The sequence below is a fragment of the Heteronotia binoei genome, chromosome 9 (assembly GCF_032191835.1).
Source record: "Heteronotia binoei isolate CCM8104 ecotype False Entrance Well chromosome 9, APGP_CSIRO_Hbin_v1, whole genome shotgun sequence".
NCBI lineage: Eukaryota > Metazoa > Chordata > Lepidosauria > Squamata > Gekkonidae > Heteronotia > Heteronotia binoei.
The window spans coordinates 98,032,555-98,052,526 of NC_083231.1; the positions used below are offsets into that span (position 1 = coordinate 98,032,555).

Sequence of the window (19,972 nt, forward strand, 5' to 3'; positions counted from 1 at the left end):
CTTAAAGGTGCTTTCTTTGCATTTCTCCCATGAGATTCAGGGAACTGGGTGAAGGAAGCTCTGGCTTTTCTTTCCTTCCCCAGAGGACCAGGAGGGGGAGAAACCTCAGCCAATAGAAGGAAGACAGGTTTGGCTCAGTAGCTCTGCTGTGTGATTGAAAGAGCCTGGCAAAGTAAGCTATTGCTCCCCCCCCTTCCTCTACAAGGGAGGAGCCTCAGCAAATGGACGAAATAGAGGCTTTGCTCTGTAGTTCCTGTGCAATTGAGCATGCCTGGCAAAGCAAGCTGTGATGCAGAAGGAAACAAGAGAGAGGGATGCAGATGAAAGCCAGTTGCTTGAGGGCATGTTAGGAGCACTCCGGGGGCCTGATTTGGCCCCTGGGCTACATGTTTGACACCCCTGCTCTATAGTTTAAGCGTGATTATGGCTTAGGCTAGAGTCAGCTATGGTCATCATCGTTTCTATGGCACTGAATGGCTGTTTGCGCAAGATGATTCATACCCATTTGTCTCTCCTCCCCGCCATCCCTTTGGATAGCCAGCAACAACTCTGTGCCTGTGCAGAGTGCAAGCCCAAGAATTATCCTAAAGGGTTACAAACTTTAGCCCTAATTCTGGCGTATAAGGCATTTCTCCACAGAGCCAGCAGAAAGTGAAAGCAGGCTTCTCCTGCTTCTTCCAGCTGCTGCCTGTGAACCCATAAAAGGTTAAGCCAACGTTTGGGTCACCTGTATAGATAAAAAGCTACACAACTTGTGTAGCTGCAATGAAGAGAAGATGGTGAAGCAAACTGCCACTCTGTGCATTTTCTGTCAATGGAACCCTGAAAGTGGACTGGCAAAAGGGACAATTTTGACCACTTTTCTCTCCTCAGGGGACCCCTCTGTGGCTTTTCATGTATGCATGTTCCGTGACACCCAGGATTTCATTTTCATGACATACAGGCGGCTACAGTAGGAAGGAGAGGGAGGGAAAGACATTTGCCTGTCTTTTTTTTTCCTAACAAGACTGAAGGGCAGTTAAGAGGACTTGGTTTCAACCTGTGAAACTGCCTGGAGGTAAACATTACATGGTTTCTTCCCACACATCACAGCCCTGATCTGAATTTGCACCTCACACTACTGCTTTGTTATTCCCCTTCAAAGTAAATAACAGGAAAATCTGTTCATGAAGCTCCCAGTGTCCCATCTAGCTCAGCCCTTAATCTCTTAATTCAAATCTCATGGTCGTCCTCCCCAACCTCAGTGGTGGACTGTCTCATTCTTATCTCTTTGCATTTTCTCCTCTGAAACTTCACCAATGGAATTTATCTTATGATACGCTAAACAAACTTATTCATCATGTGGCATCAGATAGGAAATGACAAGGGCCACTAGATACATTCCTTATGTTTATATTCTATTTTATTACACAGCTTGGATGGGTAAAGGAATGTACATTGGGAATGAAAGTGTAACTTGGGGGGGGGGGATTCCTAGTCTATTAATATTTCTGGGCAGATGGGAGAGAGGGAATAGAGGAGGCCTAGAGAACTCCCCCCCCCCCCCGCAGATGCCACACAGCAAGAAACTCAGGAAAGATGCTGAATTCTTTAAGTCAGCATGGGGGAAAAAACCTCAAAAAAAATTGTCCAGTGATTTCAAATTTGTATTTTATTAGTTGCACAATGTTTTATTAATGAGTACAGGAAATACAACAATTAGAAGTAATTAGCGTTTCTTCAGTATGCGCTGACTAGTTCAGCAAAGCACAAACAATATTTTTCTCAGTTAAATTCCTTATGTCTAACACTTCTGATTTAAATCTTTCCCACTTGGCCTAAATGTAGCAGAAATATCATACAATACTCCTGCACAAGCTGCACTTTATAACCTACCAGAGGCTTTTGCTTTTGATATCTTATTTTCTTCTCCTTTCATTTTCTCCCTCATCTTTCTTTTCAATTTCCTTTTAAGCATGGCTTGTCAGATAAATCTAGCGTAACTTTCAAAAACTTTTGCCTTTTCTCTCTCTCTCTCGCTCCTCTGTAATTCCCAAACTATTCTGTGCATGGAAACCTATTTTAAATGTAACCTTGTATTTACAAATCTCATTCCAGCCAGCCCACAAGTGCTGAAACTATAGTGTTTACCACTCTACTGTAGCCCTCAAGTACAATTTCAGCATTACATATAAATATTACAATTACTAAACAATTGTTGCTAAGGTTACCAAGGTTAGCCTCTTCTGAATACCAAGTGCTCTTGTAGCATAGCTAATCCAACACACCAAAATATCCCTAGAGGAAAGCAAAAGCTTATACACTTTTGCAAATAGGCCTACAAAAGTTATTAATTCACCTGCCCAAGCACACCTATGGTAGACATATGGTAGAAACATGAACTGACCTGCAAATGTTTCCCTGGCTTGCCATAAGAGCATATAAAGAGCCCTGTTGGATTAGACCAGTGGCCCATCTAGCCTGCAGGGGCAACCCGTCCAGCCATAGGTGGCTGCCTGGGCCATGGCCCCACAGGGACGGTTAGGGTCCTCCCAGCCACCCTCACCTCCGCAGTGAGCGAAATAGCCAGGCTCAGCCGCGACATGGCAGGGTGCCTGTGCCTCAGAGTGTGCTGCCAGGCTGTGTCAGACACAGAAGGTGGAGCTACAGCAGCCTGGCGGGGTACACTTTAAGGTGCAGCCATTGTGCTGCACAGCCACTGCACTCTCCTCGCTGAGGGCAGGGTGTCTTGCCTAGGGTGCCAGCCATGCATCAGCACCCGAGTCGCTGCCGCTAGCCAGCCAAACTGTTTCACATAGTATCATACGGATGCCGACAATCGGTATGGGGGGGGGGTGTCCTTTCCCTTAAAAGAAACTTATGTACATATAAATGTGCCATCAAGAAACAACAGACTTATGGTAACCCCAACAAGGGTTTTTTGAGGCAAGTGAGAAGCAGAGGTGGTCTGCCATTGCTATACCATGTTATTTTCCCTTCCTAACAGAGGGCTCATGGGCTGTTATTCACCAGGTGATATTATTTATCTCCGTACCGATAAGAGCTTCATTTGCCCACTTTCACAAAATAAAAAGGAAGGAATTTTTTTTCTCCAAGTAGTTCACGATGCTAAGAAACCAACTGGTTACCCTGGAGGGCCAACAAATGGGACTCTGAAGTTGCCTCCAAGCAATAGTGAACATATGAACATATGAAGCTGCCTTATACTGAATCAGACCCTGGGTCCATCAAAGTCAGTATTGTCTTCTCAGACTTGCAGCCACTCTCTAGGGTCTCAAGCTGAGGTTTTTCACGCCTACTTGCCTGGACCCTTTTTAGTTGGAGATGCCGGGGATTGAACCTGGGACCTTCTGCTTCCCAAGCAGATGTTCTACTGTGCTCAGAGGTTATCCTCCAGGAGTCTGTCTAACCCACTTTTACTAATCACTGCCATAACTATATCCACTGCCAGTGAAGTCTCACAACTTAATTACTCATTGAGTAAAGAATTTAGTCAAAGCCCTGTACCCTCAAATTACCATGATTCCTGACCTGTTCATACAGCAGTCAGAACATGCATGCCCCTGACTAGCCTCCAGTTTGCCACCCCCCTTTTGGAATAGTGTTTAGGCATCATTTAGCTTTTGAATTAGCTGACTGCTGTATTGTTTTGCACTTGCACTCAAAGGCACACAACCATATTTAATACAATGTTTAGAGAGGCAGTGCGGTGCAATGGTTAAGAGTGTTGTACTAGGATCAGGGAGACTCAGGTTTGAATCCCCACTCATGCTATAGAAGCTTGCTCAGCCTCGCTGGGTGGTCACGAGCCAGCCCTACCCTCTCAGACTAACCTACTTCACATGGTTGCTGTGAGGACACAATGGAAGAGAAGAGAATGAAGTAAGCCGCTTTGGGTCCCCCTTGTGGCAAAGGGTGGGATATTAATAAAGTAAATCAATAAATAAATGCGGGGTAGAAGCATTTTTAATAATTCCAGGCTTGTGTAGAGCTGCAATGCTGGATGAGCAATCATGTTGCCACTTGAACCCCTATTAGGATTGGCCAGGTCCAAATTAAGAAATATTTTGGGACTTTGGGGGTGGAGCCAGGTTCTGACAAGCAAGATTGAACTCAAAAGGAAGTTAAAGGGACCGCAAACCTTTTAAATGACTTGCCTCCATTTGGAATTAATGGAGGATAGGAGCACCTTCTTTGGGTGCTCATAGAATTGGACCCCCTGGTCCAATCTTTTTGAAACTTGTGTGTGTGTGTGGGGGGGGGTGTTTTGGGGAGAGACACCAGATGTGGTGCCTCTACCTCAAAAAAACAGCCCCCCAGAGCACCAGATACCCACAGATCAATTCTCCATTATACCCTATGGGAACTGGTCTCCATAGCAAATAATGGAGTGCCCAGCAGACATTTCCCTCCCCCCCCCGGCTTTCTGATAACCCTGAAGTGGGGGGGAGGGCCTTCAAACCAGGGGATCCCCTGCCCCCAACTGAGGATTAACACTCACAGAAACATTTTGCTGCATCCATTCCCATCTTCCACAGGCATGCAACTGTACTGAACCAATCAGGTACAGCACTTAGAATGGAGGATTAAAGAAACAGGAGTTCAAAATTCCCATTCACTGATGAAGTTCACTGGGTGATCTTGAGCCAGTTACTCTTCCAGCCTAACCTATCTTACCAGATTGGTGCAAAAACTAAATGGAGGAGAAAAATTATGTTTGATGTCCTAAGCTCCTTGGAGAAGAACTATGGGGATAAAAATCTAGTAGGGAGATACAGATATACAGATTATATTGGGATGAATCCAGACTAAATTGACAGTTGCTGCTGACTCCTCATTCCTGCTACATATACCCACACATGTCATTCCTGAGGATCCCCTATTCCCCATTTCATAAATATCAGCAATAGGAGGCAGAAGACAGGAGTTCCATTCTGCCACTGGAAAATTAGGGTCCAATCCACTGTGTTTGACCAGGCATTTTGGTGTAGTGGTTAAGTGCATGGACTCTTATCTGGGAGAACCGGGTTTGATTCCCCACTACTCCACTTGCAGCTGCTGAAATAGCCTTGGCTCACCCATAGCTCTTACAGCAATTGTCCTTGAAAGGGCAGTGTCTGTGAGAGCTCTCTCAGCGCCACCTACCTCACAGGGTATTTGTTTGGGGGGGGGAGGTAAAGGAGATTGTGACCACTCTGAGATTCAGAGTGAAGGGCAGGATATAAATCCAATATCATAATCTTCATTCACTGATGCAACTTCTGTTCTTCAGAAGAGATTCCTATGCTGAGAACTATGTGGATGCACTTGCAGAAGCCGTGGCTATTATTTAGAGAAGAATCCCCAGAGGACAGCTGGGTCATGCTATGTGAAGACATTTGCTTGTATAACTCATCCCAAAGTAAATCAGATATTCTTTCAGACAAGATAAGTAAGATGGATTCAACTTTCCTCTTCTCCATTCTGACAAAAATACAGGAGATCATTACAATGATAAGGGTTCTCTTCTCATATCCATCACCTAAAAGGCAAAGGACAGCCACAACTATGCCAAAGGGGCTATTGTCTTCTTGTATTGCAGCAAAGATAAACAGGAATCTTGTGGCACCTGAAAGACTAACAAATGTTTATCGCAGCACAAGCTTTGTGGACGAGTCCACTTCTTCAGGTGCAACGAGCAGAGCAAATATTAGCAGCACTGGCTCCCTGCCCGCTGCCCCCCCGCCCTCCACAGCGCAGCAATGCAGCGCCCTGCTCTGCTGCCCCCCCATATGAGAGTGCACCATGCCGCAGCTGGGCCCTAATGGCTTTGATGTGGGTGGCACACCATCTAATCCTTTGAAGCGCACACAGGAGAAGGCTTCTCCCCCCCTCCTACCTGAAACCGGAAGTGAGGGTGGAGCAAAGCCTTCTCCTGCGCATGCTTCAAAGGATTAGATGATGCACCACCCACATTGAAGCCGGTAGGGCTCAGCTGCAGCGTGCTCTGATGGGGGGGGCAATGCAGCACTGCAGAGGGAGGGCGGCAGCAGTGGGGTAGGCAGGCAGGCAAACTAGGCAGTTGTCATGGGCACGGGGGGGGGGGAGTCCAATCCAACACCCCCTCCCCCCAGTGCCCTAAGCAACTGCTTAGTTTGCCTAGTGGGCGAGCCGACCCTGGATATTAGGCAGACATATTATGCAGGGGGTATAAAAAACAAAAGCTGAGTCAAGTAGCCATGAAACTTTGGAAGGACAAGGCAAAGTGTAATCATGTACCATTCAAATCCAACCAAGAAAATGGGCTTTGCATTTTTCCTTGATTACATTTGAATTGGCCAAAACTATATTTTCACCCAATACTTTTTTCAGTATTTCTGGGCTCCTTGATCCTGGGTTTTGTTTTGCTTTCCCCACCTCCTGCATAAAAGGGCCACATAGTGAGGATGCACTCACTGCATCTGAAGAAGTGGGCTCTACTCTATGAAAGGTTAAGCTGGAATAACATGTTGTTAGTCTTCTAGTCACCACAAGACTCCAGCTTCTTTTAGCCAAAGCTGTATTTGTCTACCAGCTTGAAATACTATTTCTGGTCCCTTCGTGACATTCAAATAGAAGCCCAATAATTGCCAGTCATGTGGGTTCACTGCCTTCTAAGCCAACACTTTATCTCATGTTCTCTTTTTGCTTCAGCTGCTTTTCTTAGAGCAACTACATAAGCATGCCAGTCCCAGAGAATTAAGGTATTTTAGGGCCTTGATAGATATATGCTAAGGAACACAAACATATCCATACAGAAAGCTTAGACCCTTGGGTGGGGTAGGACGGGATATAAGATAAATAAATAAATGATTATATAAATCAGGGGTGTCAAACACATTTGTTATGAGGGCCAGATCTGATATATGAGACTTTGTTGGGCCGGGCCATGTTGGGCCAGGCCATGTGTATACCTATTTAAGATTAGGTAGCAAAGATATAAACTTTATAAAGGACACAAACACAATTAAATATTTTTAAAAAAAACAAACAAACCTTAAAGCATGTTTAAAAAGTTAGCACTAGTTGGTATTAAAGGTGCTTTCTTTGTATCTTTCCCATGGGATCCAGGAAACTGGGCAAAGGAAGCTCTCGTGCTTTCCTTCTTTCTTTCCTTCCCCAGGGGACCAGGAGGGGGAAGGAAGAGAGGCTTGGCTCAGTAGCTCTGTTGTGCGATTAAGAGAGACTGGAAAAACAAGCTCTGCCATCCCCTCTTCCTCTCCAAGGGAGGAGCCTCAGCCAATGCAGAAACAGAGGTTTTGCTCTGTAGCTCCTGTGTGACTGAGCAAGCCTAGCAAAGCAAGCTGTTATGCAGAAGGAAGCAAGAGAGAGGGAGAAAGAAGCAGATGACAGCCAGTTGCTCTGAGGCCTGAAAAGAGCCCCCAGGCCGCATATTTGACACTCCTGATATAAATAAAGCGGGCAGTTACTGATTCGACTTAGATCGATTGGAACCTTGACGCGTATGTAACCCTGTTGTGGGGTAAATGGCTTAAAGGTTCCTACTGAGACCCCGAGATGCCAGAAAAGCATTAGTTCCTTTGATACAGATGCCAGGGCTGTCTCACAAGGGACCTCTGCTTAAATTGGGACATGGACGATGGCCCCATCTGGCCTCACCTACTTCCTAAAAATACTTGGCAGGCACCAGGAAAGGTGACGGAGGGTGCCATGGCACCCACACATGCCATATTAGGGACCCCTGGCTTAGCATTTTCTGCAAAAAGGAAGTGACAGCGGATTGATGACACTAGAAATGACATCATGGCACTGGGAACTATTTAGGCAGCCCTGGGGAAGGCAAGGAGGTAGTTTGGAGCAGGGACACTTCAGGCTGGAAGCAGCACTCTCAGGGACAAGTGTGGATGAAGACATGGGAGGAAGGATTTGGAACTTATGGAGACCTTACAGAGCTGGCAGCCATGAGGGCCATAGGAATGGCCATATCCTTGGAAAGGGATGGCTTCCTTGAACAGACCCATCCCTAAAAACAACTGAGGTTGTTTTTTTAAAAAAAATAATGAAAAAAGCACATACTGCTGAATTGTATTGGTCAGAAAATATGACTTTAAGATAAGTATCGATGAGGAAGGATTTCTCCCAGTCTCCTTCATGGGTTCCAACTCCTTATTCTTGCCAACTGCTACTCAATATCTCATCAATTCTACTCCTTCTCCCCTGCACTATATTTGTAGTCAGAACACATCCCCTCACTCAAGCTTGAGTTGCAATGTTAAGTGGTAAAGTTTTACTACAATAATCTGCAGCACTTCCAGTACCAGGATGCACAGAGCGTGGAACCCCTGTGAGGGGTAAACATGTAACATCACTCGTGTGACAGAAAGCAGGAAGTCAGAGTTGTAACGTCACCAGTGTCAAGGCCCCAGTTGTAGACAGCAGAAGACAGGAAACATGAGCCAGGCACCACAAGATGTGTTGGAGTGAGGAACAAGCAAAGGTCCAGAGCCACAAAAGAACGTTCTTCACCACTGTGAGATTTTACCTTGCTGCCCGCCCTGCTGTTTCTTTCAGTATGTGTGCAAGGAGAAGCAGAAAGCATGTTGCCCCTGCCCACTATACATGCATGCTTTCTAAAAAGCAACGAAAAACTGATGCGCTATAGCAGCTTACAGCCTAACAGATGCAACTCCATGATCCACTAAAAGGTCCCAACCCATGGGCTGAAAACTGCAATACCAGCATAAATCACTTTCTCTTCACTGACTTCTGACAACTGACATTTGATCCAGCAATAAGGATCATTGTTTCAACATTTACACAAATCTGTCTTCCAAAAGAGATGTCAGTTCCTCTCATTTAAAGCCAGTTTAGGTTTTTAGTAGATAGCTCCTGAAATACCCAAACAACCACATCTGTGGTCAACCACATGGAACAGGTACATTTATCAGAAGGTCGATGCTTCTGCCATAATATGCTCAGATTCAGCAGTCAATGAATTTAAACATTATTAATATAGCAACTAAAGTCTTACAGAATCCTGCTTTGCAAGATAAATGACTCCGTGCAAGGTCATTCCATAACCATTCAAAAATGGTAGCTACTCAGCAATGAAAGGGGACATTAAAAGTGTGAATTCTGACACCCATCTCAGTGATTCTGACCTTTTTTTGGCCTTCTCACACACTAGAAGGTCATCTAATGGAAAGTACAGGACCAGGGTTAAAGTTATATGTATTTCTCAATTGTAACTGTTCTGGAAGAGAAACGGCACTCCATTATGGTTATAATTAAATTAGCAGAGTATCTCTTACCTCTACCTCAGCCAGTGTTGACAGCAGTCTGGTGGCTCTTCTGGCTTAATTTTTAGCAGCAGCATTTAAAAAATGGGCAAGGAGGGACACTCCTACAGGCAATGACATAAAAAATCATAGGCATTGCCATTTACAATACCTCCTCCCTTAACCCACTGAGCCAGGAATTATTATAAGATCATTTCCTATGCATCCTGATTGCTGCAAACATACAAATATTCAGGGCTTTTATTGTAGAAAATGCCCAGGAGGAACTCATTTGCATATTAGGTCACATACCCTGACATCACCATTGTTCCACACAGGGCTTTTTTTGGTAGAAAAAGCCCTGCAGGAACTCATTTGCATATTAGCCCCCTCCCCCAACACCAAGCCAGCCAGAACTGCGTTCCTGCTCAAAAAAAGCCCTGCAATTATTCATAGCTTTTAAGAGCCTCCCGCTTTGCCATCAGACCCACCCCACCTAATCCCTGCACTGTAAGGGTAGGGGAAAGGTCACAGCTCAGTGACAGAGCATCTGCTTTGTATGCAGAAGGTCACAGGTTCAATCCCTGGAATCTCCAGTTAAAAGGACCAGGCAGTAGGCGATGTGACACCTGAGAGCTGCTACTAGTCTAAGTAAATACTGACTTTGATGGATCAAGGGTCTGATTCAGTGTAAGGCAGTTTCATGTGTTCCAAAGAGCCTTTTCTTCATGAAAACTAGAGATTAAGAGCCAACTCTGAATTAAGATGGGTAGAGTATTAAAATAAGGAATTTGCTACCAGAGGATGTAGTGGCAGACACAAGCATAGAAAGCTTTAAAGGGAGATTAGATGAATTCATGGAGGATAGTCCATCAGTGGTGACTAAAGGGAACCTCCACAATTCAGAGAGTCAATCCCTGAATACTGGTGCCAGGAGGCAACACCAGGGAAAGGCCTTGACCTCCATGTTCAGTTGTTGGCCACTATGTGAGACAGGATTGCTCAACTAGATTAACCACTGGTCTAATCTAGCAGGGCTCTTCTTATATTCTTATGACTGTGGCAACCACCAGTCGTTCTTCTTTTCCTATTAGCTTCTTGATGGCTGACATACATAAGTGTGGGCAGGCAGGTCAGTTAAAAAAAAAAAGAAGACTACTGATATCTGAGAACTTATTGCCCGGATGGCATACTTCTACAACCTGTACCAGTCTGGGCAACAGCCAATCTTTCTTGTGCCAGTGAACCACAATGCAATGCAAGTCAATACTCTATTCTTGCTGGAAGGAGGAAGGGAAGAATATTGGATTCATATCCCACCCTACACTCTGAATTTCAGAGTCTCAGAGCAGCTCACAATCTCCTTTATATTCCTCACCACAACAAACACCCTCTGTGAGGTATGTGGGGATGATAGAGCTCTCACAGAAGTTGCCCTTTCAAGGACAACTTTGCGAGAGTATGGCTGACCAAAGTCCATTCCAGCAGCTGCAAGTGGAAAAGGGGATCATAAACTATAGGCAGCTTATAAAGAAAAACATGATAAAATCATAAAAGGTAATGATAATGATAAAATCATTAAAAATTAAAAATTAACAAACTACTAAAAATTAACAAACTACTAAAAACCCAGCCAGAGCATAAAACAGCCCTGAAGAAAGACAAGACATCACGGATCAGTCTTTGTCAATGATGCACTATTCTGTTTGATATTTAATGCTGAAAAGGGCCAGTTCCATACTCCTGAAATGCTTTCCTGGTATACTACTGATATACCTGAAATCTAAGAAGCTCCAAACTAATATTCAATAAAAACCTGTGGGTTATTTAACTCCATTCATCTACTGTGCCAGATTTCTGAACCAAAACTATGTTGCAAGGGTGCATCAATCATCTGACTTCCAACGTTCTCTCTAAGCTGTGGAGTCTTGTGAACAAAACTTCTACTTTGTGAGCTACTGGAATTAAAGTTGTGAGCTACTGCATAAATTAGTTTGCTCTGAGGCCATTTTTCCTGAGCTAAGACAAAAATGTGTGAGCCAGAGGCTAAAAAACCATGAGCTAGCTCACACTAACTCGGCTTAGAGGGAACACTGGTTACAACATGGGAGGGATCTGGTTTGATTGTGCCGTAACCATCAAGAACACTAGGCACAATCTGCACTCTCTTGAATATTCATTTCAATGGGGTGTGATCAGGAGTTTCCTGCTACATTGTGCCCTGTGTGCTGGTATGCCACTCAATGAATGGCTCTCCAGCACTGAGTTCATTAAGCCAGTGGTCAACTTTTTCATACCTGGGAGCTACTTTTGATCCACCAATAGGACCAACTGAGTTGCAAGTACCTAACAGGAAGTTACATGGCACAGGAGAGCAAGAGCCCTGCCACTGCTAAAAAGGAATCCTCTCCACCACTGAATGACCCCTCTGGGCCCTGCTGGTGTACATGCCAGTAGGTGTGCTAAGTGATGAAGGGTGGCACCCTTGTTACTTACACATGCATGCAAGGAGCAAAAGGCTGGTAGCCCTATAGGGTTTTGGACACTAGTAGGTGAGGCTCCACAACCCACCTGAAGATGGGTTGATGACTACTGCTTTAGGGGAATAGAGTATGTAGAGTCATAACAAAGTCCTCAACAGGTTTAGTTACACATCACGGTTCAGTTAGTTTTCGGTTTAGTGATCCAGGGCCTTGGCTGATAGTAAGAGACAGTTGACAGGGCAGGTTGCCAGTACTGAGCCTTAAACGGTACTCCCATAACTTCAACAGCTGTGCAAAGGGAATACTTTCTTTTCCATCACTACAGAAGTTCCAGAGGAAAAACCACACTGGTGGCCTTGAAGAAAGATATGCTGCTATAACCTCTCCCTCAATGGCATGGGGAAAAATAACTGTACATATAGCCAGTGTAGCTATTTTTATGCATAGGGATGAATTACTTTTCCTAACATCTTCACTATTTCTGTGCCATTTATGCAGAATGATATTCATCCAAAGAAATTGGGCTTCCTTTTGCTTATTTTATCTTCCACAATCTACAATGACACTCTTCTGCCTGACACATGAATATATGAAGGTGTCTTATACCAAATCAAGACTACTGATCCATCTAGATCAGCGTCCAGTAACACAACAGCTGTCGAGGGCCTTGGGCAGAGAAAAAGTCTTGCTTAGTACCTACTTCTTAAGATTCTTTGCGTGAATCAGGGACTGAGCTTGGGAACTTCTCCAAGCTAAAGCACGTGCTCTGTTACTAAGCCACAGTTCCTCTCCTTTAGCTGTCTTCATTGATAATAAAACGAGGCTCTCATTGCTTAATTCCAATGCAGGAAATATTGACAAGAATGCTGAAGTTCCCATCGAATGTGTAATGTATAGAAAGACCAGACCACATACTATGGCAACAAGAAAAAGAAGCAGAATATAAATTCTATAATGTACAGTTTTGCAAAAAGAATCCTAAAAACTGGAACTTGAAAGACTGCTAGATGCACAGTCTACAGCAGGGATGTCAAACTCATTTATTATGAGGGCCAGATATGACACAAATGAGACTTTGTTGGGCCGGACCATGTCAGTTTGGGCAGAGCCATGTTGGGCCTGGCCATGTGTGTACCTATTTAAAATTAAGTAGCAGAGATATAAACTTTCTAAAGAACACAAACACAATTAAATATATATTTTTAAAAAACTTAAAACATTAGTACTTGATGGTTTTAAAGGTGCTTCCTTTGTATTTCTCCCATGGGATCCAGGGAACTGGGCAAAGGAAGCTGTGGGTCTTTCCTTCCTTCCCCAGGGGACTAGGGGGAGGAGCCTAAGTCAATAGAAAGAAGAGAGGCTTGGCTCAGTAGCTCTGCTGTGCAATTGAGAGAACCTGGAAAAACAAGCTCTGCCTCCCCCCTTCCTACTCAAGGGAGGAGCCTCAGCCAATGGAGAAAACAGAGGTTTTGCTCTGTAGTGCCTGTGCGATTGAGCAAGCCTTGCAAAGCAAGCTGTTATGTAGAAGGAAGCAAGACAGAGGGAGAAGGAAGAAGATGACAGCCAGTTGCTCGGGGGCCTGATAGGAGCCCTCCAGGGGCCTGATTTGGCCCCCGAACCACATGTTTGACACCCCTTGGGATGAGTGACAGGATGCCAGGTTCCTTCCTAACCTGGTTAACTGAGAGCCTTAGGGGCTGAACATGGGACTTTAGGCACACAAAAGCACATGCTCCTGCCATTGAAATACGAATCATGCCCCAATGAACCAGCCATCTGATGCTTTTATAAACTAGCTATCACGTGGCCAAAGCCAAGCACATCTGATTCTCATTTATGACAGTGAAAAAGAAGCGCATGAAATGGTTGGGAATGAGGTGCTTAGTTATAACTGGATTGAGCCAATCATTTTAAGTTCTTAACCAAGGACACAACACTTCAGGAAGATACAGAAGAATGTGAAAATGGCTCTCTTAAATAATTCACCATCACACCTCTCTGGTATATTTTTGTGTTTGAAAAAAAAACTAATGCTGAAGAACTGGGAAGACTATGACACGCTTACAAACACTATGCAAAAGCAGAACTTTAAATAACATTTTATATGACTCCAGAAATAGCATTTTATATGACTCCAGAAATTTCTCATGGACATTTTGTATGTTCCCATCAGTGAATCTTTACTTCTAGAAAGAAAATGAAAAGAAGAAAATAAAGACTGCACAGTTCATTAGTGATTTGTGGCAAAACGGATGGGTCTTTTTCACCCCCTAGTGAGAAAACAACACCAAAGCTTGAAGTACCTGCTTAATTTCTGACATAGATGCCACTGATAAAGGCGGAATAGCCTTTCTAGAAAACATGACAGCAGTTCTATGTTAACTCCAGCCAACTCTTCCTCAGCTCTACCCAGTTCCGCTATGAAGGCAGGGTTTAAGATGGGGATGGTAATTAAATCAAAGGAGTTCCAAGGGAATAGCAGTTGAACATAATTGTCCAGCCCTAAATGCAAGAATCTCTGAACACATGAAGATGCACATTCTTAAAAGAAAGAAGCAGGACCAACAAATCCGGGATTTGGGCAAGGACAAAGCATACATGAGCCTGGAAGCAAAACAACATGCTAGTAACATTTGGCAGCTTTTCCTCTTTAAAAATGAATAGACCTGATAACTGAAATTAAATATAATCCAAACAGATTTCCACAAAAAGACAGGACTTTCCTCAAATGCTGAAGGAGGTAAAAGACACAGGAATGAATTAATCAGACACACTCCATGCATCTCTACAATTACAAATCCCATTAGATTAATAATCCCATTAGACTAATATAATCCAAACAGATTTCCACAAAAAGACAGGACTTTCCTCAAATGTTGAAGGAGGAAAAAGACACAGGAATGAATTAATCAGACACACTGCATGCATCCCTATAAAAACAAATCCCATTAGATTAATAACCACAGCGTGTCATCACATTGCAATTGACTCATGGCAACCCCAGGATCACAGGATTTCAAGGCAAGAGTTGAAGTGGTTTCCCATCACCTGCCTCTCACAGCAACCCTGGACTTCCTCAGTCTCCCATCCACGTACTAACCATGGCTGACTTGGCTTAGCATGTTTTGGTCTGAGGTTGCCATACCACAAAGCAAGCTAAATATTTCTCCTTGAGTTATTATGCTAAAATACCTAGCCCACCTTCCTACCATACCTCCAAAGGCAGTTAATATGCCACTTTGCCCAAATTCCTTTTAGCATTACTGCTGTAACCCCATGCACACGTTACTAGGAACTTAGATCCCACTGGACTCAGTGAGGTTTACTTCTGAGTAAGCATGCACAGGATGGTGCTGGCGTCTTACCAACTGACAAGCAATGTGGGACTGCTGGAGACCCAGTTAGGAAACCCACCGTCCATTGCTGCTGGGTATCCTCCAGTTGTGGGAACGGGGTCTGTGTAAGATTTGGACACAGACCCTACTGAAATGAAGTTGTATCACAACACCACTTGCTACATTCCATCACAAGAAACCTTCCTTGAACTGCTATGCAACTGTATTCCTTGTTCTGCACATATACAAATACCTCCAACACACACTAATCCTTATTAGACTACTTAGAGGGCAAAATCAATGGATACACTCATATCACTAAATATTAAAATATGAGACTCTCCATGGTGAAAGATATGAGCCATGCACAAATTGTGCTGTTGGCTGGAAATGCCACCTAATCCCTGCTTAATTAAAGCAGTGTTCTCAAACTTCTGTTGTGTTTAGGGAGCAAAGAGTATAGGACAACCAATGTAAGAAGCAAATAGCAAGGCAGCGTAGCTAATCTCGAAGACTTCGGAGCTTTTGAGCTGCATAAATCAGAGCGACTTTTTGAATAGCCTCATAAAACACAATATCATTGCCATTCCGCGCACAGCGTTCGAGTTCTTCCTACAGCATACAGATCATTAGGAAACTTCTAAGCAATCAAGTAATGCGAGTCTGATGAAATTATTCAATCAATGCATAGGCTAAAGGAAGTGGCATAATGCAGCACTGCATAGTTTCAGTATGTAAAAAAGATATCCCTTCTTCCTTAATATGCAAGCTCAGGAAAAAAAATACACTGGAGGTGACTGGGTTTAGCATTTTCATAAGCATGCTTAATATAGTCTTCTCAATTACCCATTCCCATCTGTAACACTCAAACCACAGTCTCCATCTCCATGTTCAGAGAAACAAGGCATATGACATGTATGCCTCAAGCATATCCAGAACATACAAGAACATCCATCAGAGAAGGGCATGTGTTTACCAAGGAATGGCTCTGTTTATAAACTCCACCTGCTGCCTCACATATTAATCACAGCTTTTCAACTTCAGGCATCCATTCTTAATGTAGCCACCTCAAAGGAGTTTGTTTAGACACATGCTCTAAACACGTAACATTCACGCTAAATGTATTCAGTACTACAGTTAGTTAAATTTCAGACTAAAGGGGGAAAGAATTCATATCTACAACGTTCTGTTGGTGAATTCCCAGTCCGCTTCCACGCAGTCACATGCGTGTGTCTGTGAGATGCATTTAAGTACTTTTAACTATACTTCTAGTTATATTTATCAGTTCTGTTTTGTTCACTGATTCAAGGTGTCTATGATTACCCACTGTTTCATTGTTGTCCAGTATTTTAAACCTCATTCAGAAACTGTAATTTGTCCATTGATTTTTCTCCCTTCATCAAGATTTAAACAGCAACAAAAACCCTCTCCAGAAATCTGAAATGGACTAAATAATGGATTTTGCATCCTTGTTGCTTGAATGGGTCTTCTACAAGATTGGAGTTCACCAGGGGAAAAAACAAAAAAGAAAAACACCCCAAGCCAGGATCACAACATTTTTAAAGTCAAAGGCTTGTGGTGGATTTTTCTCAGCTTTTGAAAGAACTGCTGAGTTTAGCTGCTGACCCAATTTAACATGACGTTTGTCTAGTCCAGGCTGCTTATTTTTCCATATCCTGTAAAGATTAAGAGCTCTGGATGACAATTATCAATTTGCCAGTTTCACGACAACATAAAGCCATCTATAAAAAGGAGCTAATCCTCCATGTCAAATGTACTAATTGTCTTCCCAAGTGAAATTAATTGTTGGGGAAGCCACTTTGTATGCTCCCCTCCCCCTTCTAAGCCAATGTACCCAGTTGCTGCATCTAACCACCAATGCTTTTAAAAAAAACAAAAACAAATTACACAGTGCTGTATTTACCCGTTATAAATAATTGAACTGGGCAACCAATAAACGCAAAGAGCAATTAATGTGAAGAGGCAAGAAAGAAGGGTTTGATGCTAAAGAACAGTGCAACAGTACACACAACTGTTTGCTTAGTGAAAGGGAGCACAAGATGGGTAAGGCGCCTGTAGTTTTTTCTTCACAATAAAAGTATTCATTGCACAAATCATTGTTAATGTATGCAGAAAATCACCCCAACCCCTTTTTTCATACAGAGGGACTGTAACACTGCCCAGTCATAACAAAGCACACATTGTCCCCCAAAGCACCTTTCTCCAGTAGTTTTCAACTTCCCCCCTCCCAAAATGTCCTTAATAAATCACACACTATCTCACTTCTAGAGGAAGTCTGATGCTCTCTGTTAACTCATCTAATGTCCAAGGATCCTGGCTACCTCCCCCCCCCCCCCAGGCCATGGACAAAACTGAGCCCTTAAAGAACACCAGAGTTGCACCCAGGCTCTGAGGCGGAAATCTTAGCCAAACGGCAGGCAAACTTGCCAAATCCTAGTCTGAGTTTTGGTATTTGGCTTTTGTTCAAAGCAGGGATTTCACAGCTCTGATCCTCTCCGCTGAAAAAACATCACGGCTGGCAGACATGTTTACAAAGGAAAACCTCTGAAGTCAGAGACACCGGAGGGGGGTGGCATTAGCTTTTTGGAGAAGCAGAGAATGTGCTCCATTTGTAGTTTACGTTAGGACGTCCAGGAAGGACAGAAGAGCATTTTCAACTCCGCCTGCACCTGACAGCAGCTGCTCCATCCTCCCACACTCCCTATCAGGCCAGCAGGGAGATTTTGGAGGTTCCCCCTTCCCCACCCCGGCATGTTTGTTTGAATCTCCTCTTGCAAGAAAAAGGACCCCTTCCTGCCTCTCTCTCTCTCAGCCTGCGTGTGTTGCTTGTAAAACAGTCAGCAATACAGTGGCCGATTGGGAGGGGGAGAGAGAGGTTTGCTGTTAAGCAAATGCCCCCACGATGGTTTTTTTTTAAAAAAGGGGGGAGTGGAACTGGTTGAGAGTCCACGCGCTTCCGTGGAGGGGGGGATTATTATTATTTGCAACGATCTTAAACTAGGTGGATGCAGTCTTCACTCCCCTCCCCCGGTGCCTTCGTCTCTCCTGTGGCTGGCAAATGTGGGCTTCAAGCGGAGCTTACTGCAGAAAGCTCCGTGAATCATAATCGTACCCGCCCCCCACCCCGCTGATCAAGTCCCAGCGAGGCCGCCAAGCTGCTGCCAATAGGTGGGGCCCCAAAACAGCTCCGGGGGCCGGTTCCTTTAACGCTTGCAGCGCCGGACCGCAACACTCCTCGGGGCAAGAGAGGGAAACGGGCGTCCCATTGCCTTTCAGCAATCTCCTCTTCGCAAACGCGAGGGAAGGCGGGTGGGATCGGCTCGGTTTGCAAAAGCCACCCTTCCTTATAAAGCCGGGGGGGGGGGGCACTGCAGCGCCGGGTGTTGCACGCCGTCGCTGCCAGAGGGAGGTGAAATGCAACCGCTTCCCCCCCTCCCTCCCCCTTTTTTTTTTGGCAAAGCTCACGTTGCCAAACCACCTGTTCCTCCGAGGCCGGGGGAAGCGCGAGGGGGGCATCTGACGGCGTGCACTCGGGGCAGGCAGGCAGGCTCGCAGTCATTCGAATATACGAGCGGGGGTGGGGAGGAACAGTACCCTGCTAGGGCAGACCAAGAGCAGGAGCTCACCCAAAGGGGGGGGGCGCAGAGACAGTGGTGTGCGTGCGGGGAAAACTCTGCCCGGATACCCGAATTTGCCCCCTCCTTCGATGCGCTACAAAAATGGCCCCTCCCCCAGGTCTGAATGAACATCTAACTTAACGGGAACATCAAACTTAACCGTGCAACCAACCAAAAAAAAAAAACCCCACGGAGGGGGGGGGGGGGTTTGCAAGAATTAAGCAGAAAGGGCTGTTTCTCCAAGACAATCCCCGAGGGAGGGTTAAATTCTGGAAGAGAAGATTAGAAAGAAAGGCTGCGAAAAGAGAAGAGTCCAAAAGCCAAGCCAGCTGCTTTAAGGAACGCGTTCCGGGTGTGTGTGTGTGTTTTCTTTGCCTTACCGATATGAATGATCGAATCCGCTCGCGCCACTTCCCAGGTTCGAGTCCAACACAGGGACACCAGCAAAGCGAGGGGAAAAACTTCCATCTCCTGTGCTTCGGGCAAGCCAAGCCGGGAGGGGGGTGGGGAGGAGGGGGCAGGAGGTGAGCGAGAAGAAGCCGCCAAAGAAAGGGGAGAGAAGAGTTTGAGAAGCCGGTTTAAATCCCGCTCGAAGTCTGCAAAAAGGAAAGGGGAAAAAACCCCTGCAGTTGTGGCTGCGCGAGAGGGAGAGCGCGCGCGAGAGAGAGGGAGAGCGCGAGGCCGAGGGAGCCGCTCCAGCCCGGTGGGGAGCCTCTTGCTGCGAGAGCCCCGCGTCACTTCGGGGGGCGGCCGGGCATCGCCAGAGTTGCGGGGAGTTGCTGCAGCAAATCCATCCAGCCCCTCGGGGGTGTCAGCGGGGCAGCCTCGCCGGCTCTCCTCACACCATCCTGAAGCCTGGTCCTCGTCCTTCTCCGAAGCAAAACCCAGCAAAAACGGTGCGTTCCTCCAGCAGGGAGCCGCTCGGCCAGGTGACCCCCCGCCGCCGCTGCTTCCAGCACGCCGACCTTTCCAAGCCACGCACTCGGCCCCCCTCCACCCCGCACCGGCTCAGCCGTCCCGGCCCCGGAACAAACACCCCCCCCCCAAAAAAAAAAAAAATCAAAATCCCTCCTCGCCTTCCTGGAAGGGCTACAGATCCCTGCAAGGGAAAAGAGAGCAGAGCTTCTCCAAACCCACCCCCACCCCCGTTAAAAAAAAAAGACCAAAAAAGACACCAAAGTGAACTTCAAGGCAATGCAGCTGCGGGAATGCGGAGCCGGAGATGCAGGAGGAAGACTTGAGCTTTTCGCCAAAAAAAA

General features: G+C 45.3%; 1 protein-coding gene across 3 annotated transcripts in view; it reads right to left on the reverse strand.

Moving 5' to 3' along the window:
- Positions 1 to 19,273, reverse strand: part of GRID2 (glutamate ionotropic receptor delta type subunit 2) — a 1,226,781-nt gene extending 1,207,508 nt beyond the window's left edge. For 2 of the 3 annotated variants that reach the window (XM_060247053.1, XM_060247052.1), the window contains exon 1: positions 19,094 to 19,272. In XM_060247053.1, the coding sequence (XP_060103036.1) occupies positions 19,094 to 19,181 (88 nt within the window). In that variant the 5' untranslated portion in view covers positions 19,182 to 19,272. Of the gene's footprint in view, positions 1 to 19,093 lie in introns of all 3 variants that reach the window. The other variant, XR_009555818.1, reaches the window with a different exon arrangement.
- Between the last annotated feature and the right edge of the window lie 699 nt (positions 19,274 to 19,972).